Source organism: Mustela nivalis (assembly GCF_964662115.1).
Source record: "Mustela nivalis genome assembly, chromosome: 8".
NCBI lineage: Eukaryota > Metazoa > Chordata > Mammalia > Carnivora > Mustelidae > Mustela > Mustela nivalis.
In genome coordinates, this window is record NC_139027.1 from 119,534,692 (window position 1) to 119,560,557 (window position 25,866).

Below are 25,866 nucleotides of genomic sequence, written 5' to 3' on the forward strand. Positions count from 1 at the left end.
GTCCTTGGGAAGGCTTCCCTGCGGAAGGGACCAGATGGTGCAAAGGTCTTGAGGAGGGAGTGTGCTTAGTGGTGTGAGAAACAGCGTGGGGACATTATGGCTGGAGCTGGGAAAGAGGGGGATGGCGGTGGGAGGTGAGGTCTGAGCAGAGCCAGAAAACGCACAGCCTTTAGACTGTGGCAACGATTCCAGATATGTGGAGGGGACTTTAGAAGCACTTTTTATAGACTGGGATTATAAAAAAAAAAAAATCTAGGTGGGGATATTGGCCCATTGGCAGACAGATTCCCTCATAGTCACGAGCCCAACTTGGGGAAAGTATTTTCTCCAGACCTCTGCTCTTCTTCCAACATTCCTTCCAGCCAATGCTGGCCTTTTAATTGCCTTTATTTTTTAATTTTTAAAAAGAATTTATTTATTTATTTGAGAGGGAGAGTGAGAGCAAGAGAGTGAGCCCAAATGGACAGAGGGAAAGGGAGAAGCAGACTTTCCCTGAACAGGGGACCTAACGCGAGGCTTGATCCCAGGACTCCAGGATCGTGACCCGACTGAAGGCAGATGCTTAACTGACCGAACCACCCAAACCCTTCGCTGCCTTTAAAAGACACAAGTCACCTCTCTCTCTGTGTATTTGAATTAATTTCTGTCTCTCTGTTAAAATTATTAGCCTTCCCTTTCGTCTTCCCTCTTTCCCTCCCTGCCTTCCTTTTTTTTGAGTTTTCATTGTCTCAGTGCCTGTTTTATTTGTTCAGAAATGGGCTCTGATCTTTCTCAGTATCCCTGCACCGAGCAGTGCTGTGGGGCCACCGTAGTGCTCCAGGCGTGGAAGGTGTGCGGCAAGTACCTGTGGGCTGACTGAACGCCACACAGAGAGAGGGGATTCAAGGGACAACCCAGCCAACACGGTTCTCTGGGTGCCCTCCCTCAGCACTGAGACACCCAAGAATACCGTGGCTGCTGATAAGACCCAGTGACTTCCCATGACGTGGATGATGTTCTTTCTTCTCTCTTGAAGCCATGGACATGAAGGCATTCGTGAAGGCCATGAAGAAGATTCTGAGCAATATGTCAGATGAGATCCTAGAGGTGCTGTTTCTGAAGGTGGACACAGACTGTAATGGCTCCATCACCTGGGTGAGGAGGGTGCCCTGCTGCCTCAGGAAGCTGGAGGGAGGCTGAGGGGTCCAGGTGTGGCTGATCCATAGAGTGTGGAAGGTTGAAGATGGGGAGGTGGTCAAGGCATCAGACAGCTTCTTGTGGATTCTGGGATACTTAGTGGGTAGAGAGAACCCTCCTGAGACTTCAGTAAGCAAGCTCATTGGAGCTCATTCTTCTCCTGGGGGATAGGAGAGTATATGACAAATGTCATATACGAGACCTTCCAGGGCGCAGACGTGAGCCGTAAGGGCACCACCCACCTGTCAGCTGACTCTCCTGCACACCAGGACTCCCATTCAGTCCCAGCAGGTGCCACGACCATCTCATGGCCCTTTCTGGTCGCTCAGCCAACAGACAGACCAGTGGTTATTCAATCCAAAAATGCCAGGGTTTTAGAGCAGATTATTTTTCCTGATTCTGTATGTTTTACAATGAGCAGACTTACCATTTAAGAATATAGAATACAGAAGGACACAGAAAAGTAGAAAACAATAGTCTGATGTGTTGACGTAGCAATGCCAACAATGATAATAACTAGCCTTTAACCAGGCATTGTGTTCTAAGCACTTTATGTACCATTTTACTTAAACGTTACAGGAATCCTACAGAGTAGGTGTTCTTACTTACTTTCATTTTACAGATTGGGAAACTGAGGCATGGAGAAGTTAAGAAACTTGTCCAGACTTACAGAGCTTGTTAGCAGCTGAGCCAGTCTTCAGACCTGGGGAGTTTGCCTCAGGAGCCCGTGTGTTAAAAGTACTCTGTCATTCCTCCCCTCGGCTTAGGCATATATTCTGTTTGTTTTTTCTTTCATTTTTCCTAATATTCTACAATAAACATATTTCCAGAGTGCTCTGCTCTCTACACAGTGAGCTTTTTTTTTTTTTTTTTTTTTAAGATTTTATTTATTTGACAGACAGAGATCACAGGCAGGCAGAGAGAGAGGGGGGGGGATACAGGCTCCCCACCGAGCAGAGAGCCTGATGTGGGGCTTGATCCAAGACCCTGGGATCATGACCTGAGCTAAAGTCAGAGGCTTTAACCCATTGAGCTACCCAAGCGCCCCTCTATGCAGTGATCTTAATAACTGCCTCTATCTTTATAGGTTCATAGGGTGGCCTGTTTTGGCCTTCATGAGGCGTCAGTAGACTCTAGAGTTGCCCTCTGGCCTAGCTTCTGGGTCTTCCCTTGCTGTTAACTTGTTAGATGAGCTGGAACAACCCATCTCTACTTTTATGGTCCTCAGTCTTATTATCCATAAAGTAGGGTGGATAAAGAGATTTGAACAAGATGTGGTGGTGATTCAGAGAGGTACTTAGCATTACAGAATGGCATGAAGGAGGGGGTGCTGCGTATCTACTGCTGGTAGACCCTTTTCACATCCCAGATGTGTAAAGGGGCTTGGCTGCTCCCCTGGGCTGGCCCCAGGACACAGCTTCCAGAGAGCCCCTTGGAAGGGGCTGGGAAAGATGGGGGAGGGCCTGGAAGCCAGGCGTCGGTTTTCCAAGGCCAGGGCTCTGACAGCTTGGCCAAAGCTGTCCTGCCTGGCATTTCTTCCCGAGGCAGCAGAAGTATGTGGATTACATGATGCGGGAGTTCCAGAGAAAGGAAAAGATGCAAGCAAGCCAGTACCGCCTGCGCTTCCACCTTCCCATGAGGATCATCCCCCTGTAAGGAGCCTCACCCCGGCCGGAAGGGGGAGGTGTGTGAGCATGGTGGGGCTGACCCTGGAGCGAGCGCCCCTCCTTAAGTCACTCCTTGCGGGGCCACCAGGACTGTAGGCGAGCCTGAGCATTAAGGGGGGTGACGTGTCTCCACTCTATAGACAAGGAAACAGAGGTTCAGAGAAGTCAAATGACAGCAGTGGGGTTGCTCTGTTTTGACCCTCCCTGCCCCATGCGCTGCTCCTCCTGCTTCTTCCCACTGTGGGTGCTGAGTGGGCCTGGGGCATAGATCACCGGGCACAGATGGCTCACGTGGTGGGGAGTAATAGCCATTATGGGGAGCTGCTCCTGGAGGCCCCACCAGGCCTCAGTTGCACATGGCTGCCAGTCATTCCTGGAGCATGTGGCTCTGTCCCTGCCTTGACTCCCTCCCGACTCTGCCTGTTTGCTCCTCCTCATGGCTCCTCCCCACCGTGCCCTCTGGACCTTTACCTCATCTTTCTGTGCGGTGCTCTGCGTGCTCCCGCCCCTCTGAACTCCCTAAAAACCAGAAGCCCTCCAGGGGGTCCAGCCAATGGCCCAGGCCTCTTCCTGGAGTCCCTTTCCCGGAGGCCATGTGGGGGTTTGTGCACCTCTTGCCCGGAGCAGAGAGCTCGTCCTGTCATCCAGCGCTTGATGGCTGGCATTTGTGGCGTGGTTAGGAGCGGCTATGGCTGGGTCTGTCCTCGGACCACCCCCAGAGCAGGCTATGAGGAATACTGTGAACCAGAAGTGGTCTCTGCCTTGGAGCACCTGGAGATTCAGAGAGATGGTGTAATGAAAACCAGGAAAGGACTAGTCTAAAAGAATTTTGGTCAAGATTCAGTTGAGGGATAGCCAGTAAATATGGACGGTGAAGGATTTTATAACCATACATTATGATCTGAAAATTCTGCTTGATGTGGCCAAGCCTTCGCGGGTCTTTATTTCCTTAGGACATTCAGATTTCCAAGGCTGTTTCAAGGACCAGAACCAAAAATGTCAAGAAGCCTGTCTCTATTTTCCCCTATTTGTTTGCTCAGTCTTCAAGTCCAGAGAGCATTTCCAGCTTGGCAGAGAAAGTAGCCATGTACTATTTAATTACCTTCATGAAAGCATCATCTTTTAAGTTGGCCCCCCTTTCCTGAACCTGGGCCAAGATCACTGAACTCCCCCTCCAGGGTACTGCTGCAGTCTTGGCAGGTGGAGGTGCTGTCCCTGTCCCTGTAGGGTAACACCTCCAGAGGGCTCCTCTCACTTCCCCTGGCTCTCACCTGTCATGTAGACCCCTGAGGGTCACATGGCCCTGATGTGACAGGTGGCCCTGGGAGTGATGCTTGAGGGCAGACCAGGCAGCACTGTGGGCTGCAGGGGTGAGGGGCGGGGATGGTAGTGGTGGTGGGTGAGAAAGGAGCTGTGTCCAGACACACCTTCACTCTCTCGAACTGCTTGGGTGGTGGAATTTCACAGCAGTGTGGGGTAGCCTTCAGCCGCAGGTCACATGGTGTCCACAAGGACATTTGGAAAGGGCTCTGGCTAGAGTAGGGATGGAGGTGCTTAGGTTCTAGTTTGAATTCTGCACAGAGTCAGGACAAAACTCCAGGCAAAATCTTATTCCCTGGGTCCCTTTGAGGTGAGTAGCATTATCTGCCTGCTGGCGCCTGGAGATGTGGGAACACCAGGTGGGTGAGTGCGTGCTGTGCTGTGTCCGGGGGTCAAAATGAAGCTCCTGTCAGTGGCCAGCTAAGCCTGCCAGCTTAGCCAGCGTGGGGCAGGAAAGACGACATCCCTGTAGCCTGCTGGAGGGCTGGGTGGTGGCATTCCGCGAGGCCAGGCCTGCCATGGGAGCCCTTTGCTGGGCTCGGGTCCTGGCCTTGGAGAGGAGGAGTCAGGTACACGGGGTTCTGTGGGATACATTGTCCCTTGTCCACTTTTATCTTGTGCTTGGGCTATACTCCCTTCTCTACCCCGAGTTGCCAGAACCTGTTATGAAAGTTTCAGGGGCACGCTCCCCTCCACTCGCCTCCTGTAGAGCATTTTTCTCAAAAAAGAAGGTTTGCAGAAGACCTCCATTCTTTGCCTCCCCTGATCCTGTCGCATCACGAGGAAGCTGACTGGCTGTGTGACAGGAGAAGCCCGCCGCTGGTGCAACCCTATCTCGTATCAGCAGCCTCCTCGGGTCTCCTTGCCTTCCGGCCACCGCTGATAATAGCTAACGCCCTCCTGGCAGAGTCACGGGTTGGGTGTGCGTGCCCGTGAGGGGAGCCCCCCCTTGTTTGCTTTCTCCTTCCTCCTCTTCCTTCTGTTTTTGTTTGAGTCCTTCTCTCTCCCGGTCACCTTCCACAGGAACCATGGATGTGAGATTGTGAAGGTGCAGTTTTTAATGCAGCGGTTCAAGAGGACAGGGCATCTTCTGACTGTCACCAAGGATGGGATCTTGCAGATCTGGTCTGAGGGCTACTCGCTGCTTAACTCCTTTAGGGTGAGGAGGGCCCACCCGTGGAGCACACAGGAGGTGGTTGGAGAGCCTTTGCCTTTGTACCCCGATAGGGAAGGTGACCCCGACTCAGAGTGCGTTCAGGCATGGGGTTCATGGTATAAGTGACTGCATTCACTGCTCCGGGGGCCAAGTTCTGGCTTCACTGTGGGACTGGGACCCTCAGTGAACTGAAGACCCTTTGTCTTCTGTAAGCAGGACGACATCTGGGTGTCCATTCTACTTGGATACCCAACAGAAAACTTATACCCAATTTGTCCGAACAGAATGTCGCTCTAGCCCTCCCTGGTCACCAGGGAGGTGACTTCTCCTGGGCCCCATCTCGCGGAGTGGTGTCATCACCCACTAAGGTTCCTGTGTTAGAGATCAGCCCCCTCTCCTCTCCCTGTCACAACCACTCCATCACCAGGTGCTGCTGATTCGAATCCTTCACCTGGACCAGGCAGAAAATCACAATGGTTGGGAGTCTGGGCTCTGGAGTTCTTGTTAGAACCCGACACTGCCACCTTTTAGCTCTGTGACCTTGGACAGTTAGTATATATCCCTCTGTGCCTCAGTTTCTAAGTCTGTCAAATGGGGTCATCATGACCCCCTCAGGCTGCTGGGAGGATTTAATGACATAATACCCGGATGGTACTCAGAGTAGGGCAAGGCTCATAGTGAGTATCAGACAAATATAAGCTGACATCATCATTGTCTGTGCTATCAATGCTCCTGGCCAAGTGCAGTAAAGTGAGACAATACTCAGGAAAACGGGCTGTGCACTTCATGTCGCCAGGCCAGAATCGTCCAGCAAATGAGGGAGGTGCAGCTCCCCAGGGAAGGAAGGCTTACTGAGAAGGCTGTCAGCAGCAGGAAGGCTTTCATAAGCCTGTGAAACAGCAGTGTTTCACAGATGCATCAGGGGGTGTCCTGTGGGGCTGGAGGGTTCTGTCTGGTCCCTTCTCAGTTGCCTAGGGAGGCAGCACAGGTCTGTGGAGGTCCGGTGACTCTCTCAGGTGTATTTGGTAGCCCAGAACCAAGGTGGACTAGCACCCAAGTTCCCGAGGCTAGGGTTTCTGGCACCTTCTGCTCTCTTTTTCTCATTGTGTTTGTTTTGGTGTGTGTGTTAGGGGGGCACATTACAGCCTGAGCTACATACTGTTGGTTATGGCTGCTACTTGGTCACTACAGCACCCCTCAGAGGCCACGTCTGGGAGGGTTGAGAGGGGCAGAGGGAGGCTCCCCAGAAGGCCTGGCATTCCTCCTTGAGGGGCTGCTTGGGCAAGAAGATGTTGGCATGGGTGATCCAGCATGGGCCTTCCATGACCACCCACTGCATGCCATGGTCATGTGGATGGAAAACCGTGCAGTTTGCAAGGAGGGGAGCTGGGCTTCACTTCCCAACTGTGCAGCCTTGAACACATCACCGAAGCTCCCTAGGGCCCGGGGCTTCAGGAGATGATGGGCATTCCCATCCCTTCTGCTGTGTGTCGGTGGCCGGGGGTCCTGGCCCATTGTCCTCACTGCCCAGCCCCCAGCAGCGGCTTCTGTGTTCTCAGTATGTCTGAGTTTTGATGCAACGGTCCCCTCCCTGCCCCTGCCTTTGCTGACCCTTCAGCATACCCACCCAGAAAAGTGGCCGGAAGGCCCGCCTCCCTTCTGTTTCACATGGTGCTCCCCCTGCTTTCTTCAATCCCAGTCTATGGCCTCATTCAGGGAGTAATATACAAGCTCCTTAGCTGGTCACCCCGAACTCCTCTCTCATCCTCTCTGGCCCTGGGCCTGTCGGGCTGGCCACCTCTTTTCCCTGCTGACATGCCTTTGTGTGTGGGGTCCCCCACCTGGGATGCCCACTCAGATTCCATCTGAAGGGCTGTCATGCAGTGCTGGCAGAGGAGCGCGGAAGGGCACCTCATGACCTGGCAGGATGACTTCTTGTTCATAAACCCCTTGAACCAGGTGACATCCGCAGATGATAAATAAGATTCAGACAAAACAAGCAAAAACTAATATAATGTTCTATGTCCATTATATCTCAGTAAAACCAGCATGAGGGAGAGAGTCAGAGAGGCAGAGGGACATTCCATGCAAAGTCAGTATCCCTCTCCCAGACCTGGATTCTCTCACGGGAGGCAACTCAACTGCTATGACCAGTTTTGGGGTGGTCTTCTATGGTTAGACTGTATGCATGTCCCCCACCCCTTTCTATTTAAATATGCACATGGTTGCACATGATGGTGCTGCTTTCCTCCTTGCTTTTCCATTTCATAATCGATTCCAGGTGCACACTTCCCTTGTTTGTAGTTTCGGGGTGGGGGGTGTCCTGTGCTGTGGATTTGTATCCACTGTCCTTTGCAAGCAGTCATGGCCTGTTGCTGTCACAGGGCCTGACCTCGTACACACTTCTCCATGAGCACGTGGGAACACATCCATGACTGTGGGGTGGAAACAGATCTTGGGATTACAAACTATGCACATTTAAAACTTTGACCTGTGGGGCACCTGGGTGGCTCAGTCAGTTCAGTGTCTGACTTTAGTTCAAGTCATGATCTCAGGGCCCCCATGTGGGGAGCCTGCTTCTCCCTCTGCAACCCCTCTCCTATTAGTTTTCTCTCTCCAGTAAATAAATAAAATCTTAAAAAAATACTTAAAACTTTGATGAGTGTGTCAAATGGATCTAAAAAGAGGTGGTGAGGACGGGTGTTCTTTTTTTTTTTTTTTTTTTAAAGATTTTATTTATTTGTCAGAGAGAGGGAGAGAGAGCGAGCACAGGCAGACAGAATGGCAGGCAGAGGCAGAGGGAGAAGCAGGCTCCCTGCTGAGCAAGGAGCCTGATTCAGGACTCGATCCCAGGACGCCGGGATCATGACCTGAGCCGAAGGCAGCCACTTAACCAACTGAGCCACCCAGGCATCCCAGGATGGGTGTTCTTTAAGCCCACTTTATAGATGTGGAAACCGAGACTCAAAATCAGGAAATTTCAAGTTCCCATTAGTAGTTGGTGGGAGCACTGGGCTCCATAACAGGTTTACAGCTAGGGCTTGGGATGGCAGGAGAGGGTTCGCAGGATACCGTGTATCTAGTCTGCCCTGCTGGGCAAGCCTCCCCAGCTCAGATCTCCTCTGCCCTTCCTCTGGCCAGCTTAACCAGATCCAGCAGCTCTATAACCTGGAGATGTGGGTCATCGACATGGTGTGTCTCTACAACTTGAACCTGATCGCGGTTGCATCTACTGATCAGAAGATAGGTGAGTCCCTGATGGCTCCCCAGGTCTGCTCTCGGCCATTGGAGGGGCCATGCATTTACACTTGGAGAGGCCTGTCACCAAGCTGACTGTGGGTATGGGGTGCTGCAGCTGGTAAGCCGATGCTGCATGTTGTCACTAGAGAACCCCAAGGCTGGGGACTGGGGCTTGGGTTCCACGCATGCCTCCCCTTCTGTCTCTTCCCCAGAGTTCTTTGATATTAGCAACCATAGCTGTGTCCGGGCCTTCACCTTCGTTGATCTGGACAGCTGTGTCCTGGCCATGGACTACTGGTGAGTCTCCAGGGAGGCTGGTGCACTGTCCTGGTGGCCGCATCACTCAGGAGGGTTGGGACTCCCAGAAAGCCTCTCTCAAAGCAGGCCTGGAAGGATTCCCACTCTGTGTGCCTGTGTACTTTTCACCAAGCTGTCCCTCCTGAGGGGTCACTCAGTCATCCGCCCTCTTTTTCCCATTCCCTGAACAAGTCAGCCATCGAATCCTAGCAGAGGTGTGTCCTGCCAAGGTCGAGGACTCTGGGAATGTCAAGGTTCATCAGTAGGGGTGGGTGGATGATGAGCATCTGGAGGACCAGGGACTCATTCGTTTGGGTTTTAAAAGAAAATTATGATTCCTTTTGGACCTGGTTCACCGATGCTCTGGGTCTGGGCCCATGTATATCAGCTATTGAGGGCAAGGCTGGAAAGTTGTGTGGGAACTGCTTTTGCTCCCAAGTGGAGGAAGGTCACTGGGAGGGTGGAGGAGGGTCGCAGCTGGTGGGCCCAACCCAGCCTCTTCTGTCTCCACCTCCCCTCAGGTCTGACTATCACAGAGGTGTGTTTTGCTACGGGGACACCAAAGGCAACATCATCATCTTCACCTCTGACAATGTGACCCACGGGTTGTTCAACCCCCGAATCCTCCCCAGGACCTCCAAATGGGGTAGCTGAGCTGCTGGGGAATTGGACGACGGGAAGTTGTGGGGGGAGATGGCCCAGCCCTGCCCTGAGGAGCTCTTCTCTCTCCTGCCTCCCAGCTCAGGAGCCCCGGCTTCTCTGAAGCTCAGGCCATGTGCTCAGCTCAAGGTGGCCTGTGGGACAGGGGTGATGAGGGGACACCAGGAGCCAGAGGGGGCTGAGGGAGGAGAAGGGCAGTCTCTGAGAAGGCAGGAGCTTGCACAGGGGAGGGCAAGGGGAGTGGCCGCAGGACTGGGCTCATCCCAGCGAAACTGAGCCTGTACTAACAGCGTGATGCTGGGGAGGCCACTCACCCCCTCTGGGTCTTGGGGTGACAGTGCGACCTTTCTCTGTGGTGGGGAGGAGGGTTCTGCTCTCCTTGGCTGGGAGCAGCCTTTGTTTGGGGGGGGGTGGGAGGGGGACAGAAAGTCCTGCGGGCTCCAGGTGGCTGTGAGCTGCCTGCTCTGGGTGCGTGGCCACCTATGGTCCCCCTGCCCACTGCCAGCAGGGAGCGCTGCTGTTAGTCTGTTAAGGGAGGAGGAGGTGTGCTTTTGGGGTGAAGCACTTGCACAGGCCCACAGGATGAGTGGCCTGAAGCAGGCAGTCTGCCCCAGCATCTGAACCTTAACCTCTGGCTGGGCTGTACCCCAAAATGACCACTGCAGGTTGCTGTTCGGGGCTGCCCTGCCAAGGGCACTATATCCCCGCTCTGGGCCTGGGGCCATCGGGGACTCGGCTGAGCGGGACTCTGTCCGGGTTAGAGCCTTTGGTGCACAGTGTCAGGCCTCCAGCTTGCTTCACATCCATCTAGAGGAGGCCCTGAGCCATCAGAGGCTCCAGCCCACAGGGACACCTACTCCCCTTCCATCTAGGAAGCCCCTTGGGCTTCCAGGCAGTTTCAGAGCAGGATGCTCTCCAAGGGCTCCCAGGCCCTGGTGACACCTCCAGCCCAGCTCCACAGAGCACCCCCCCCCTTCGCCCCCCACTGGTCAGATGGGAAATGGACCTTGCCTGGGATACAGCAGGGGGCTGGGCCAGCCCCACTCCTACCTCATCAGCAGCCGCCCCCCCTCTGTCCTGTCCCATGCCCGCCCTGCCCTGCCCTAGCCAAATGGGGGCAGGCTGTGCCACCCTGGGGACTGGCGTGGCAGGTTGCAGTGGTCTTTGAGCTACGTGTTGGGAGATCAGAGCAGGTACAGATGAAGCTGGAGTGTGGGAAGAAGTCCCTCCCCACCCCATGCTGCCTGAAGGCTCGTCACACACGATGGTGGGCCCCCCGGTGTGTTGACTTGGGAGGAGTTGGACAGCCCAGCTCTGTGGGATCTGGAGCCAGTTGCTTAAGCCCTCTGTTATTAAACAGGATGAGCAGATCAGTTCATGGCTTTTCGGTAAGGTGGAAGGAGAGCAGGCAGTGTGAGGCCGCAGTAAGGGCCTGGTGACTTCCTCCCCTGACCTCTTGGGGCCCTCCCAGCCTCACGGGAGAGGCAGAGGGGCAGACACACTTGCACTGCAGCGGGTGGCTAAGCTTCCTCCCTCCCGCGCCCTCGCAGGGGCCCCCCCACGTTCAGCATCACTCCACCCCTGGGGACTCCCTTGCCAGACGGGGCTGGGGACTTTGCAGGAGTAAAATGCGTGGTGTAAGCCCCTAGGTCCCCCTCCCTTTTCTCCATTTTACCTGGGAGTTTCTTTCAGACTTGAGCCCAGATTGTCACAGTCCTTCTGACCCACCTGCTTAAACCCTGCTCTGCAGGTAGACCCAGGCTTGCCCCTGTCACCGCCGGCTCCATCTCTCTGTGTCCGGCCTTCCTGCTTGTGCCAGGGGGCTTTCCCTGGAGGCTTCTAGCCTGGCCATTGGCCATGGGAGGTTTCAGAGGCCGGGAGACTTTTAACGCCTCGAGGGCCAGGCTGTGCTTAGGGCGGTCACTCTGGCACACTTGCTGGCCGCTTCTCCTTGGAACTTGTGTTTGCTGGACAAGGTGGAGCATGTCGTTTGAAGCATGATGGTAAACTTCCAAATGATCCTTTCCAGAAAGAGTAGAGCCTGTGGTCCCAAATGGTTCTCTAGTCCAGCAGAGCTGGAGCTCCCTGAATGAGAATCACCTTGTGTAGATAGCAGTGTGGAGAGGGAAGAGCCCGAGAAGTGGGGCTGGCTCTGGGCAGCCCTGTTTATCTGCCTGGGTCTGTGTTCTGGGGGCTGACTTCACCCCCCACCAAACCCACCAGAACATGGGAAAGCTTGATGGAGATATACAGGAATTGCAGAACAGCTCAAGGTGTCCTCTGGGGTTTTGCTGGTCTGGTGGAGGCAGGAGGCTGGTGACGTGGATCTTGGTTTTTCTCTCCTATCAGATCAATGGACCAAAGTTTCAGCGCGGAAGCTACTAAATGAAAAGTCCCCCTTGTACAGGAGTTACCAGCTGAAGGTATGCTGTATCTTTCCTTGGCCCATTACCATGGTAATTATTTGGACACACGCACCACTCAAAAATCAATACAGAAAGTAGATTTTCCGCCTCAGTTCAGTCTTAGGCCTTGGGGCTTGGTCACCGGGAGCAGGTGGAGACAGCTATTGGATCCTATGGCTCGTGGGTGGGACTTGTCCCTCTCATCACCTCTGTTGCTCAAGCCTGGCCCTGGCAGACAACATCTCTCTGTCTCCTGGGTGGCTGCAGTGGCTTCTAGATTGTCTGTACTTCCTTACTCCATGCACTGCTTTATGCCATTCGGCAGCCAGAGGAATTCGGAGCTAAAATAGCCATGTCATTCCCTTGTTCAAAATCCCTCCATAGTTTCTCATCGTGTTTGGACAAAATCTCAGGGGCTTACTGTGCCCATCAGAGCATGAGGTGACTTGGCCCCTGGCCTGTTTCCCATCTTGCCTGTCCCGTCTCTTCTTCTCATTTACTCTGCTGCAGAAACACAGGCAACCTTGCTGTTCTCTGAACACCCCAAGCCTTTTCCATTTCAGGGTCTTGTCACACTCTGTCCTCTTCCCTAGGTTCCTATATACCCCTTTCTCTGCTTCCTTTGGGGCCCTCACCAGCCAACCTGGACCAGCCCCATGCCTGCCCCTGCCTATATCCCTTCACACCACAATACTTACAGGATTCTGACACCAGTGACAATGTGTTTTTCCCACACTTCCATGCAATTCTTGGACCTCAGCTGGGTGACCTACTGTTCAACTCAGTTCTGACACTATCTTTTGGGAGATAGCATCAGATCCTAGGCTAAAATCCACTCTGGGATAGTGGAACCTGGAATAAAAGAAAGAAATTTAGAACCATCTCCAAAGACTAAGTGCTGCCAATTATCGACCACAGAGGCTCAGTCCCAAAAGACTGCCCCCCAACCCTCAGAGTCCAGTCACAAGTACAGGTTGTTCCCTGTTCTTCGGATCAGTTATAAATCTGAGCTTCCCATGACCCTGTCTTTGGGTTCGATTTATTTGCTAGAGTCGCTTGCAAAACTCAGAGAAACATTTTACTTACTAGATCACTGGTTTATTATAAAAGGATACAACTCAGGAATAGCCAGAGGGAAGAGATGTGTAGAGAAAGGTATGGGGAAGGGGAAACAGAGTTTCCCTGCCCTCTCTGGGCAAGGCTCACCCCCCACCTTCACAAGCTCACCAGCCCAGAGGCTCTCTGGGTTTTTATGGAGTTTCCTTACATAGATATGATTGATTACATCATTGGCCATTGGCAGTCAATTCAACCTGTATGCCTGTCCTCTCCCCAGGGACCCGGGGGGGAGGGGGTGGTGGGACTGAAAGTTCCAGTCCTCCAATCTCATGGTTGGTTCCCCTGGCCATGAGTCCCCATCCTTAGGGGCTTTCCAAAGTCACCCCATTAATGTAAACTCAGGCATGGCTGAAAGAAGTTTGTTACAAATATTAAGACACCTCAGTCTCATCACTTAGGAAATTCCAGGGGTTTTAGGAGCTTTGTGTCAGAAATAGGCAGGAAGCCCAAATATACATTCTTACTTCCAATCCCACTGTCACAGGGTAACACCTCCCAACTTTGTGTTGTCCGCTCATTGCTTTCTAGTCCTGTCACTCTCATGGGATTGGCAGCTCCTAAGGATAGGCACTTAGGGTCTCCCAGAGATCCTCTCGGGGAGAGTCACTCACGAATACCTTCTTCTCCATCTTCTGTGGGATCTCATCTTGGGCTTGGTTTTCCACCCCAGTTGCTGAGTGTCCCGTGTTCCGTCCTGTGCCTTCCCTGTGAGACATACTCGGCGAGGCAGTGCCTGCAGAACCTCGCTCAGGGCCCGACAACCCTCTCCTCCTTGTCCTGAAGAGGAGAATCCCCGGATTGGGAGACCAAGCATGGGGCCAAACCATGGAACCGGAGCTCGAGAATTCGGGGCCTGTGCTGTCAGGCCACCCCGGGGACTCCTGGGTCTCAGCTTCTTGTTGCTCAGATAACATTTGCACACACTCCGAGTCATGTCCTGAAACACGGAGGGCTGTGGTGGGTCAGGGCTCCCTGTGGAGAAGAGGGACTACGGGGTGGGCTGCCTCCAATCCATGCTTTCTTCTGTGTGGGATGGGGTGACAGACTGTGCTGTCATATGGACCTGACCTCACCTGTCCTCTAGGTTATAATCAAGAGTTCCCATGGTAGCAGACGTGGGAGCTTTTCACCTGTCTCACTGACAGGGGATGGCCCAGGACTAGGTTAGGAGGGAGGATGGGCGGGGGGGACGAGGGAGCCCTGTCACCATGTCAGAGCTGCCATCATTAGAGAGCATTAGAGATCCTGATCTCCTGGCCCTGCCAGCCCCTCCTGCTGTCATTCTCTTCCCAGGCTCTCCATCCCAACTGGTGCCAACAGATCAAGTTCATTCCCCAGCTGAACATGGTGGCCTCTTGCTCGGCCATTGAGAAGTCCTCTCTGGTGCTGACTGTGTTGCCATCCAAAGCCCAAGAGAACCCCAAGTAAGGAGCACCTCTCCCTAGGCTGGAGTGGGGATGGCCAGATGGGGGAGGATGTGACAGTGTGTGGGAGGTCTGGCTTCACCTCAGCTGCCCGTGGCCCTCCCTGCTGAGAGTGGGCCTGCCCCCAGGACAGGAGCATCTGGTGGATCTCACTGGGTTATAAGAACTTTTATGGAGTGTGGTTTTAATCATAAAACAAGCTTCTTTTATCCATCGATTTATATGTAAAACTCACAGAAGCTGGCACATAGTGTAAGCAGTCAGAAGAGTTTTTTCTGAATGGAGGAATGAATGTGAGCTGCTTTACCTCTGTGCCCCTCACTCAGGGTCCTCGTCTGTAGAAGGCAGTGGCCGTGGGGCTTCTCTCCCTCATCCCAGGGCTGACTGCTCTTCGTGCTGTGTGGTCGTTAAGTGGCAGCACTTAGTCTTTGGAGATGGTTCTAATCTCTTTCCTTTATTCCAGGTTCCACTAGCTCAGAGTGGATTTTAGATTTCTCGCTTCCCCCCCTCCCTGATCAGTGATTACTCACACTAGTAAGTGTACATACATAGGTTGACCCTGTAAAAAAGTAAAACATTATAAATAAAGCCTCAATCCTTCCCTCGCCCAATCCCCACTGTCTCACTCCGTTCTCAAATGTCTCACTTCTATTGCTTTCTCTGTACCTGTTTTAAAAATTATTTTTAAATTTTTATTTATTTAATTTTTTAGAGAGAGGGAGGGTAGGGAAGGGCAGAGGGTGTGGGAGACTCTTAAGCAGCCTCTGCGCCAGATGCGGGGCTTGATCTCACAACCTCGAGATCACGACCTGAGCCAAAATCGAGAGTCTGATGCTCAGCCAGCTGAGCCCCCCAGGCGCCCCTCATGTGTATCTTTCACTGTGCATTTTACGGTAGGTATTTGCTCCTGAGGGATTTTTTTTTCCCTCTTGCCTCTGCTGTTTTCCTCCTGCCGCAGGTCTTTATCCCGTGGACCCTTCAGGTCTGTGATATTTTGTTCCTGGGCAGGTTGAACCATGAATCACATCTTCTTGGGGGAGCAGCAGGAGATTGAAGGCCTGTGTTGGGGGAGCAGCTGGGTGAGGCACAGCGGGAAGGCTGAGGGCCACTTAGGCCCCATCTCTGCCTGTCCCTTCCTGTCCTGGTTGTTTTCCAGAACGAAATTTGATCCTGGGATGGTAGGGCTAATTTGGTCCAGCTCCTCATTTTACAGATTGGAAACCTGAGACGTTTGAGCAGGGGACTTGCCTCAGGCCTCACTGTACCTCCAGTGTCTTGTAAGCCAGAGCCCCCTATGTACATCCCCACCCCAGCCCTGGGACCAGCTGCTGGGTGGAGGAGGGGCCCCAGAGAAGGCCAGATACTGTGGGGAAGCTTCAGTTGTGACTTCTGGGCCTTGAGTGAGGTGCTATGGTGGGATTTTGCTTGGAGCCGATTTGTAACAGAGGCTCATCGCTCTGCTTTGGTGGTAGTATTACCTTGTGTCTGTGATACGTGTTTTATTCAGCTTCTTTTATTTGCTTATTGGTTCTCAGTGGCAGGTGGACATCACAGGGTCACCCTATCCTGGCGATGAACATTTCCGTGGTCTGTCCCTGCTGCCTGGCTACTCCAGCCCCCTTGTGGCCCCCTTGTGGTTCAGGCATGTTTCTGCCCCAGGGCCTTTGAATCATTCCTTTCTGCCTGGTATGCCCTTTTTTTTTCTTTGTTTTTATTTTTTAAAACATTTTCGTCACTGAAAATTTTAAACACACAGAAGATACTGTAACATTTTAATATCACTAGTACCTAGTCCAAGTTAATCTCCCTCCGGTCATCTCTAACATATCTTTTTACAGTTATCTGGTAAGAGATATAAACAAGTGCTCAGGTTTTGAGCACAGGAACGGTGTGGTCTGATGTGTGGGAATATTCTTCTGGCTGCTCTGTGGCAAGCGGTGGGCAGCTGTGGAGATGGGGACTCCAGGGATGGCACCATTGTAATAATTCAGGCCTGAAATCGGCCAGTGGAGATGAGGTGGAGGGATTTGAGATGGACTTTGGGGACAGGTTGGAGACTGTATTCACACACATGAGAGCGCCCAGACCCTTCAGGCTCGCTAGCAGGTGGCACCATTGCCTGCTTGCTGGTCTTCAGTTCCCTGCAAGGACCTCTTAGGGCATGGCCTCCACAGGTGGGGTCTGGCGTTGTCACTCCCAAACTCTGCCTCCAGAGTCAGCCTCAGCCTTCGAGGCGCCGTGGGCCCGAGAGCTGGGCTCCCTGGCAGCCTGCCCAAGCTGGATTCTTCAGGGGCTTGCCGCCAGCAGTGCATCTGGGCGGAGGACCCTCATGGAGTTGGAAGGAGCCTGTGCTGGGTGTGTGGACTGACCCACAGTGTCTCCCCTGCCTTCCCCCTCTTCTCTCACTTCTGCTCCTACCACTGAGTCGAAGCCATCTGAACTACTGCCATGGCCTTCTTCCCTGTGTCCCCTCTGAAATTCTGGTCCCTTCTCTGCACAGCGGCCTTCTGCAGACGGGTCTCCTTCAGCTACCCTGTCAAAGCCACCTGTTTATTTCCCTGCGGGACCTGTCACAGTGTGCAAATGTCCCTCTCCTTTGTCTCTCTGTTCATTTACCTACTCCTGCTATTTCCCTCTGGAAGGAAAACTCCATGAAGGCGGGGGGGCAGGGGGCGTCTGAGGTATGCCCCTGCTAATCCCGGAAGGTAGAGATACCAATAAATCTTTGTTGCATTAGTGAATCAGCCTGAAATAATTTCTACTGACATTTTGGTGACTATCCTTCCAGAAGATTTCTCTGCGCATATATGCACGGAGGGAGATATATCTGGTTTGACAATAAATGAAATACATGTTTTTGATATGCTCTTCTTGAAGTTTCAGTTTTTTGAGGAATCCTTCTGGCTGTGGAAGGGAGAGTAAATTCAGTGGAGGACGTGCTGCATTAGAGGGCCAGGGTACCTGGCAATGGGGGCCTCTGAGTAGAGTTGGGAAGGGGGAGTTTGAGTAGAAGGATCTGGCAAGGCAGGATGTGTGGATAAAGAGAGAACAGCACATCCGAGGCATGGAAGTTCCAGTACTCTCAGGCCTGACCTTCCTGAGACCCCTGCCCGGGTCACCCTGGCCGGCCGGGCCCCCATTCACCTGGCCGCACCTGTTCCTTTCCTGGAGCCCTGGTCACTGCGCCTCCTGCCTCTTCTTGCCACGCCCACCCTGGGTCTGAATCCTGACGCCCCCATCCTGCCAGCCTTGTGGCCTTGAACTAACTCCTTAGTTTCTGCTTTCTATGTCCTCCCTGTGGCACTGAGCTGATGATACTCTCTAGCATTATGTAGGGCATCTCAGTGATGCACAAGATAGCCCCCAGCCCAGGAAATAGCACAGAGCAGGCAGGGGCACAGCACCTGGGAGCTCCCCTTCCCCTGGCCCTTGGAATCCCCTTCTTTTTAAATATTTGTATCATGAGTGGGGGGACGCCTGTCTCAGTATGGTTGAAGCAAAGGTCAGTTTAAGTTAACTAAATCCAGGCTGTAAGGAGTTGTTTCTGCTTTGGTGGGTGGGGTGCCTCCTCCCTGAGCTGCTGGTTTGGGGCTGAGACCCACGGCAGCTGCCCTGCCTGTGGGGCTTGGCCCCAACTTGGCTGCAGGGTGAGCCCCAGACAGGGTTGCTGGGGCTGCCTCTCTCCTTGGGTGGAGAGTGATGGCTTCTCCCTGGCCGCCTGTAGCTGTCGCTGCCACCCTGCCGCCTTCCCCCTTTGCTGTTGTAGGTTTTCGGTGCTGAGCTTGAGAAAAGGGATTCTTTGCTTTGATTACTGCCCAGACAAGAACTTAATGGGTAAGTTATCTTCATGTGCCCCCCAGAAGCCCCAGGCCTGGTGGAACTGGGGTGAAGGTTGCTGGGGACATGGGGATTATCAAAGCTGGTGGGGAGGACTGCAGGGTCTGGCCTCCATCCGGGCTCCTCTCCTGGCACTCTGGTCCCTGCCGGTGGGCACCTGGGTGGTGACACGCTCTGCTTGGCATGATGGAGGAGGTGGGGGGGAAGGGGCGGCAAAGGGGCAGATGAGAACCGCAGTCCCCCGTCTGCTGCGCCTGCTGGGTGGGGGGTCAAGGCCTGGTCTCAGGAGCGGTCCCCTCGTAGGCCCCCCATGGCTGACACCCATTCTTCTGACCCCAGTGACCGGTGGCTATGACCCCCTCATCCGCCTGTGGAACCCCTTCTTCTTAAAAAAGCCTGTGTGGCTGATGAGGGGACATCAGACTTCCGTGACGCACATCCTCGTGAACAGCAAGAACAGCAACATCCTCCTCAGCGTCTCCAAGGACAAGGTGCTAGCCTCGGGGAGCATAGCTCTTATGCTCACACCAGTGCCCGTCCCCCCTGCAGAGACACTGGCCCTGGGAAAACCATCTAGCTTGGCCAGGTGGGGCGCCAGCAGTTGGCGGCAGCCTGACGCCCAGGGAGACAGTGTGGCTGGCCTGCTTATAGTTCCACACTTGGTCTAGGACACAGAAAGGGCTGTCCCAGGTGGAGTCACCATGAGGGGCCCAGGGGTCTCTGTCAGCCCCTGGTAGAGGCCCACACCCCACTCTGAGCCATCCATCAGAGCTGGGTTCCCGTGCAGCCCAGCCTGGCTTATTACTCTGCGGTCCTGGGCAAGGCCCTTTCCTTTTCTGAGCCTCAGTCCCTTCATCCACAGGATGGGTTGTTGAGAGGGTTAGAGTAGGGTGGGCAGTGAAGCAGCTATGGGATGGCTGGCATGTAGTGGGCGTACAACACTTGTGAGCCATTCCCCTGCCCTCCCCTTTCCCCCAGGACCCAAACTTGCTCCTCAGCTCTCCTAGGGACCTCTTCTCAGCTGTGCTGGCTCTCAGGGCCTGACTGGAGCTTCTCCAGCACCTGGGACTCCCTGGTTCCAGGCCTGTCACTTTGCATCTTTGCGTGGATCGCGTTCAGGGCCCCACCCCACCTGCTTGGCGGTGGCTGTTTGGCTGATGTAGGGCAGCGGCCAATGGCTCCAGGTGTCCTTCAGGGCACACGTTTGTGTCTTCTGGGAATCAGTAGATTGAGAGTTGGCAGGACCCTTGGGTCACCCAGGCCAATTTCCCCAACGCAGCCCACACTGGCTATTATCTGGTATTCTCCCAGTGGCCCCAACATTTGGGTGTCACGGCCTCTGCTGAAGGATCTGAGGCTGGAGGGTCGGGGGACCGGGACAGGCTGGCACAAATCCTCACGGCGGTGACGGGTAGAGGCAAGGTATGGATTGGAGTCATGCTCTTTCCTGCTTACCGCTGGTGGCTCCAAGCAGTGGGCATCCAGAGGGACTTCTGTGGGGCCTCACCTTGGGATGAGCTTGAGGAGGCTGCTGTGGGGACAGGTGGGCTTTTTTGGCGACCGTGTGGGTAGCCTGGCTTTAGCTGAGGGAGGCTGATGGGGGAGTTTCTGGGGGTCTGCAGGGGCTTGTGCTGTCTTGCTCAGTCCTCATCCTCACCACTGAGGGGCAGCCGCTCCAGCAAGGTGGAGGCCCTGGGGGAAGGCTCTGGGTCGTGGGGGGTGGGGTGAGCCTCAGTTTCCTCATCTGAGCATAAGATGGCATCTCGGTGGTACCATTGGCGTCTGTGCAGTAGGTGGTGTAGGAAGTGCTTGCACCATGAGCTGCAGGCCCCACTCATGCCCCAAGGCCTCAGGTACCCGCTGTCTCCCCAAGGGCCCCCTACAGCATCTCTCTCCCCCTCCAGAACATCCGTGTGTGGGACATGCTGGAATACATATGCCTCCAGTCCTTCTGCGGGAAGCTTTTTGCCCTGGGGCACTGTCCCATCACCAGCATCTACTTCCACAAGAATGAAGACAGTCTCATCTGTAGCACCTATTCAGTGAGTGCAGGAGGGAGTGAGCCCCCGCTGCTGGGCAGGTGCTGGGAATACACTCCTTAGACCAGCCCCATCCCTCAGTGAACTGAGGAGGTAGAAGGAGAACAGAGAATGTCAGAAAATGCTCAGTGTTGGCATGGAGATGGATGCCAGGTGCTCCGAGCACAGAGAAAGGATCCTTAGCCTGGGGTGGTCAGGGAAGGCTCCCTGGAGGAGGGGACAGCAGATGGAGGTTTTAAGCTTCCCAGGAGTTATGAGGGACATTGGACTCCGGAGAAGATGTGAGAAAGATATCAGCCAGTGGGCTGAGGAGCCAAGGGACCTCGCTGGGCTCAGGTCTGTGTGCAGTCAGGACGTTTGGTGCAGCGATTTATTGGAAGGTTTTGGCTGGGACCAGTCACTGAGGCAGAGCCCTTCTGATGGCCCAGCTGCCTGCCCCCTCCTTACCTACAGATTGGGATCCTCAAAGGGTACTTGGAGACTGAGAGGCCTGGGAAAGCAGGGGAGAAGAGCACAACCTACAGCTTACCCCTGTGCGCTGTCCTCTACAGCAAGATTTTTAAGCAGGTGAGTGGGCTAGAGCCAGGCATTGCTTGGGCTGGCAGGAGTGCCAGGGGCCCTCAGGTAGGACCCAGACACCCCCTGATGTGTCCAGGGCTGTATCCAAGGAGTAGTCAGCACAGCGGCTGGTGGCATGGGGCTCATGGATGGGAAGCAGCCCTGCGCGGGGGGCTGGCGGCCTGAGGTGGGGATGGGAGGCCCACCGCTTGGTGGGAGGATCACCTCACTCCTCTGTGCAGAGGAAGGCCCTGGATACCCATCTTTGCCGGGCCTCTCGGGATGCTGCGGGGCTGCGCCAGCCCCAGCCATGATAGGCAGGGGCCACCCCCAGGAGTGGAGGCGCTGTCCTATCCAGGAGCCCCAGCTCTGTGTTCGCCTGCAGGTGGTGAGCGGCTGCCTGAGCAGCCTGGTGAGTGTGTGGGAGGTGGCGACAGGCCGGCGGACCATGCAGTTCTCCGCGACAGGCGACCAGCAGATGGAGATGACCACCATGTGCCTGGACGAGTCTGAGCGCTGCCTGCTCACAGGTTTGCGTGACGGAAGCATAAAGATGTGGAACTACACCATTGGTGAATGCCTGCTGGTTTTCCCCAACCCGGACCATCTAGAGGTCAGTCTGCTCTGTCAATCAGGGCCAGGGGTGCTCCAGGAGCCACGAAGCACAGCGCTCTCGACCCTGGGGTGCCCTGAGTTTAAGCCTCCCTTTAAGGCTATGCCTATTGATGGCCCGCCTTCATGCCTCCCAGAGCCTGTGGGTCCTGGCCTGCCAAGTGAAGCTGGGTAAGACTGCCTGTCCTTACTGAACACTCTGCAAGTGCCAGCTACTCTCGTTGGATTTGTGAGCGCGCCTTACCTGAGTCTGGGTCCGGGAACTCCTCACGGCACTTCTAGCAAGAGGGCTGGTGAGCCCCAGGCTCACTCCGGCTCTGGAAATATCTGTCGGCATTCTAGAGACAGCGTGTGGGTGTGGCACGGAGCAAAGCCGGCAGTCCCACTTGGGGACCTGAACCCATGACTCACTCTTAGGAAAGTCCTAGAACCAGCTCAGCGGGAGCCCTTGGCCGAGTAGCCAGGGATCTGGTCCAGAGCCTATCACTCCATTATGTGACCCTCCCAAGTATCCCTCTGTTGAGTGGATGTGGATCCCTACCCTCTCTACCTGCTCCAAGTCTATCAAATGGGCGAATGTGATGTAAGAGCGTTCTGAAAAATATACAGTTGTACTGCCTCTAGGGGACGCTTATCGTCATGGAGAGCTTTGTCTCCTTCTTTGGCCCAGGGCCACTCTCTCCGAGGTGCCTTAGAGCTCGTTTACTTTCCTCTTCCACAGATTAGTGGGATTGTCCACATGAACAGAGCGTTCTACGTGACCGGGTGGAGTAAGAGAATCACTTGTTTCATGTGAGTAGCAAGGGTGTGTGGGAGCTGCTAAGGGCCTCTGACTGTTCTCTCTACTTCAGCTGGGTTTCCCCCTTCCTAGCTCCACTAGTGGTTGGCAGGCGAGAATTCTACCACTGAACCACCCATGCTCCACTAGTGGTTGGAAGACCAGCCAGAAATTCGTGGTGGGTAATGTCCAGTTCTTCCTCTGCTTATCCACCCATTTGTGCTACGGGCTTGCGATAGGTATAACCAAGAATGATGGTGTCTCCGCCCTCCTAGCGGGAGGCGGATGCTAATCAAAGAACTTCATGTGTAATGATAAAGTCTGTTGAGTGCTGTGAGGAAGAAAAGTAGAGGTTTCTGTGGAGAGGGGATTGAACTCTGATTTAGTCTCAGGGGCGGTCAGGAAAGGCTCACGTGAGGATGTTGTGAGTGGAGTGGGATCTACTCAGTGAAAACGCAAAGGGCTTGGGGTAGGAGGAACATTCCAGGCAGAGGGAACAGAATGTGCAAGGCCTCTTCCTTTCCAGAGGGTCTTTCTAGGGCCATGGCTTCCCTTCTTTAATCCTCACTCAGATGTCCGAAGGGGGTAGTTTGTCAGCTGCATTTCTGTAAAGCCCCGAGGACAGGGCCTTGGTAGTAGGTGCTTGGTAAATGAGGTTGGCGGGGCAGAGCTTCAACCTGAGTGCCCTCTTCCGAGTTGCCTCCCGGACTCTCAAGGCCCTGGTGTTTCCCACCCACGTGGAGCAGTAAGGCCGAGCCGTCTGCCCTCCCGCCTCCGGCCCTGTGCGCAGGCCCCACAAGACCAAGCGGGCGCTCACGTGCTACCACTGGCAGAACTTCCACAAGGAGGACGTTCTGAGCATGGCCAAGTACCAGAACCAGTTCCTGGGGACCTCTTCCTACAACGGGGACATCCTCTTCTGGAATGTCAACCTGTTCAAGCCCATTCTCAATTTCAACGCCTCTCTGAGCCCCTTGCCTCTGCTGCCCAAGAAGGTATTGTTGACAGGAGCAACCCCCATCCCCCCCGCCTCTCTCTTGGTGGTGGGTTAGAATCAGCTGGAGTGCCGGGGCTGGGGGTGGGGTAGGAAGCACCCCTGGGAATGTGACAACTTCTTTTGGAGGAGGTTGGGAGCTAGGAAGGTGGGTGCTAGTTTCTAGAATTTTTCTCATTTGACAGACAAGGAAACCGAGGTACAGGGAGGTTAAGCAACTTGCCTGAGGTTGCACAGCCCAGAAGTGATCGGTGCAGACCCAGGTGGTCTGACTGCAGAGCCTGTGGCTCTGGTCCTTTTTCGTCTAGTGGATGACTCTCCCCTGGAAGGCATCTCCCATCTCACTCCTCACCGTTACGTGTTCCCAGTCCAGGCTCACCGGGCTCGTGGGACAGACCTCTGAGACCCACCCCATCTCTGAATTAACACTATCTTTGCAGAAGGAAGCTGGAAGGGGTCTTCGGGATCACCTCACCCAGCCATTTCCTAAACATGTTGGGGAGAGAAGCTCAGAGGCTATTGCAGTGGCTTCTCCTAGGGCAGTTTTTATCTGTTTTATACTCTGGAATTTCCCTTAAGATTAAAACCAACCTCACAAATATTTGGAAAACAATGTCCATTTCATGGATAGGGAGACTGAGTCCCTCATGGGAGCAGCGCCCCGCCTGCAGGAGCTCAGGGCATTCCTGGTTGGCCCAAGGACAGGGTTATGAACTCTTGTTTGATGTTTCTAAGGGTACTCAGTTTCTATGGAGTAAGGCCTGGGGCACCTGGAGGGCCCTTGGCTATTGGCCTCGGGCCAAGGAGGCCCTGCATGTCCCTCTGGGGCACTGCAGTGTCAGCGGGGTGGGTGTCTCCCCGGCACAGGTGCAAGAGGTGGACAACTTCCTGGCCGAGGGCCTCCAGTCCAGCAAGTCCTGCATGGAGCACCAGCAGTGGGCATACAAGCCGCCAGCATGGCCCCCAGGCCCCAGAGCCAAGGCCGCAACCAGTACCAACCTGCAGCGGAACCTCATGTCAGCCCCCCCAGTGATGAAGCGCCCCAGAGACAAGCAGCCAGAGAGGCCCATGCCCCCACAGGTGGGAGCAGGAGCTGAGCCCCTGGTGGCTGCCCTCACTCCCTGGCCCCCCAGGGGCCTGTCGTCCATTTGCGTTCTCATGTGAGCCCCTTTTTCCAGAGCACCTTTACATCCATCAGCTCCCCTCCCTGGTTAGATTCACCTGATTCCCCCCCACCCCCCACTCTGCTTCCTCCAGTCTGGGCAGGCTCCCTTCGTACAGTCTACAAACTTGGGGCGGAGGGGTGGACCCAGAGGGAAAACAACCCAGAGAACCTAGACGCCCAGGCTAGTTCCCTAGGCTACTTTCTCAGTCTTCCAGTGAGTGTAACCTGGCAGAGATGAGCCACTGGGGCTCATCTCCTCACCTCCCTAGAGATCAGACTAGTTCCCTGCTCCCCTGAGCCCTCATCTCGGCCCCAGGATTAACCCTTCCAGCCTGGACTGTTGGTCTCATGTTGAGGGGAGGAGGGAGCTGGAGTGGGGGGCTTGGCCTCCTACTTCCCACAGTGAAGACAATGTCTTGTGTGGGGCCAGGGGAGCCCAGCAGATGGCTTCAGCAATTGAAGCCCAATTCCTGTACCTGGGAATTGAGGCTTGAAAGAGAAACCCCACCTTGTGCAAACACATGACACTTGTTGGGCACAGGCAATGCAGACTGGGTCCCTCATGGCTGCTCGGACGGGTTCAGGTGTAAGATACATACACTACGCCTTATTACAGAACACTCAGACCACCTCTGGCGTAGCCAGTGGCATCACTGCGTTCTCATCTTCTGGAGCAATGGCTGTACACAACCTAGTCCTCACCTTTGGTCCAGGGTCTCTTCTAGGACAAAGTGTGGTGGTGGGGGGGAGGTGGTTTCCCCAAAGGCAAACTCAAGTCTCTGTCCTGAGAGCAGAAGCTGCTGGTTTAAAATAGAGACTCCCCAGCGCTGGAATGCCTTTACTGCAGGATCCCTCCAACACCCGCCTGCCCCTTTCACAGGGCTGTGGATTGACAGAGGGGGAGTAGGCAGGTCATACTTTCGGCATCTGCCTCTGGTCTCTGTTTCCCCACTGGGTAGGGTGACCGACCCATGATGAGCTGGGGGGCCCATTGTTCTTTCCAGAAACCTGTCCACTCTGGAAGCCCCAAGATGTTAAGAACACCCCACGGCAAACAGTCAATCATCAGAGATGCTCAAAGAGGGGAATTCCAGAAGAAGATACTGCTGCAGTCCAATGCATCGGTGGAGAAGGTGGGCCACGCTTGGGCAGGGTCTGGGCTGTGAGCTGGTGTGAACAGTGGGGATGGCCTGGAAAGGACATGGCCCATGAGCCTAGGGGGCCAGCCTGGCTCTCCCCAGTACCTGGAGAGGCGTGGTACAGGTGAAGTTACCACTCAGGATTCTGGCTTCAGGACTACTGAAGGGGGGAAGCTCCTTGGGTGTGCATGGGGTGTTGTTGGGGGGCCCCTTCTGGTTGATGGGCTGGACTGGGAGGTAGGAGAAGCAGCATTGCCAGAATCTACTGTTAAAATGCCCT

General features: G+C 54.5%; 1 protein-coding gene across 6 annotated transcripts in view; it reads left to right on the plus strand.

Moving 5' to 3' along the window:
* Positions 1 to 25,866, plus strand: part of EFCAB8 (EF-hand calcium binding domain 8) — a gene marked incomplete at its 5' end in the record, with an annotated part of 60,003 nt that overhangs the window by 13,671 nt on the left and 20,466 nt on the right. For 2 of the 6 annotated variants that reach the window (XM_082745923.1, XM_082745925.1), the window contains 17 exons: positions 1,016 to 1,134; positions 2,725 to 2,828; positions 5,187 to 5,322; positions 8,461 to 8,566; positions 8,772 to 8,856; positions 9,378 to 9,502; positions 11,866 to 11,939; positions 14,307 to 14,464; positions 18,231 to 18,298; positions 18,641 to 18,792; positions 20,206 to 20,343; positions 20,794 to 20,907; positions 21,284 to 21,511; positions 22,232 to 22,302; positions 23,079 to 23,283; positions 24,150 to 24,362; positions 25,452 to 25,580. In XM_082745923.1, coding sequence (XP_082602049.1) covers positions 1,016 to 1,134; positions 2,725 to 2,828; positions 5,187 to 5,322; positions 8,461 to 8,566; positions 8,772 to 8,856; positions 9,378 to 9,502; positions 11,866 to 11,939; positions 14,307 to 14,464; positions 18,231 to 18,298; positions 18,641 to 18,792; positions 20,206 to 20,343; positions 20,794 to 20,907; positions 21,284 to 21,511; positions 22,232 to 22,302; positions 23,079 to 23,283; positions 24,150 to 24,362; positions 25,452 to 25,580 — 2,225 coding nt within the window. The remainder of the gene's footprint in view (positions 1 to 1,015; positions 1,135 to 2,724; positions 2,829 to 5,186; positions 5,323 to 8,460; positions 8,567 to 8,771; positions 8,857 to 9,377; positions 9,503 to 11,865; positions 11,940 to 14,306; positions 14,465 to 18,230; positions 18,299 to 18,640; positions 18,793 to 20,205; positions 20,344 to 20,793; positions 20,908 to 21,283; positions 21,512 to 22,231; positions 22,303 to 23,078; positions 23,284 to 24,149; positions 24,363 to 25,451; positions 25,581 to 25,866) is intronic. The other 4 variants (XM_082745926.1, XM_082745924.1, XM_082745927.1 and 1 more) reach the window with 4 other exon arrangements.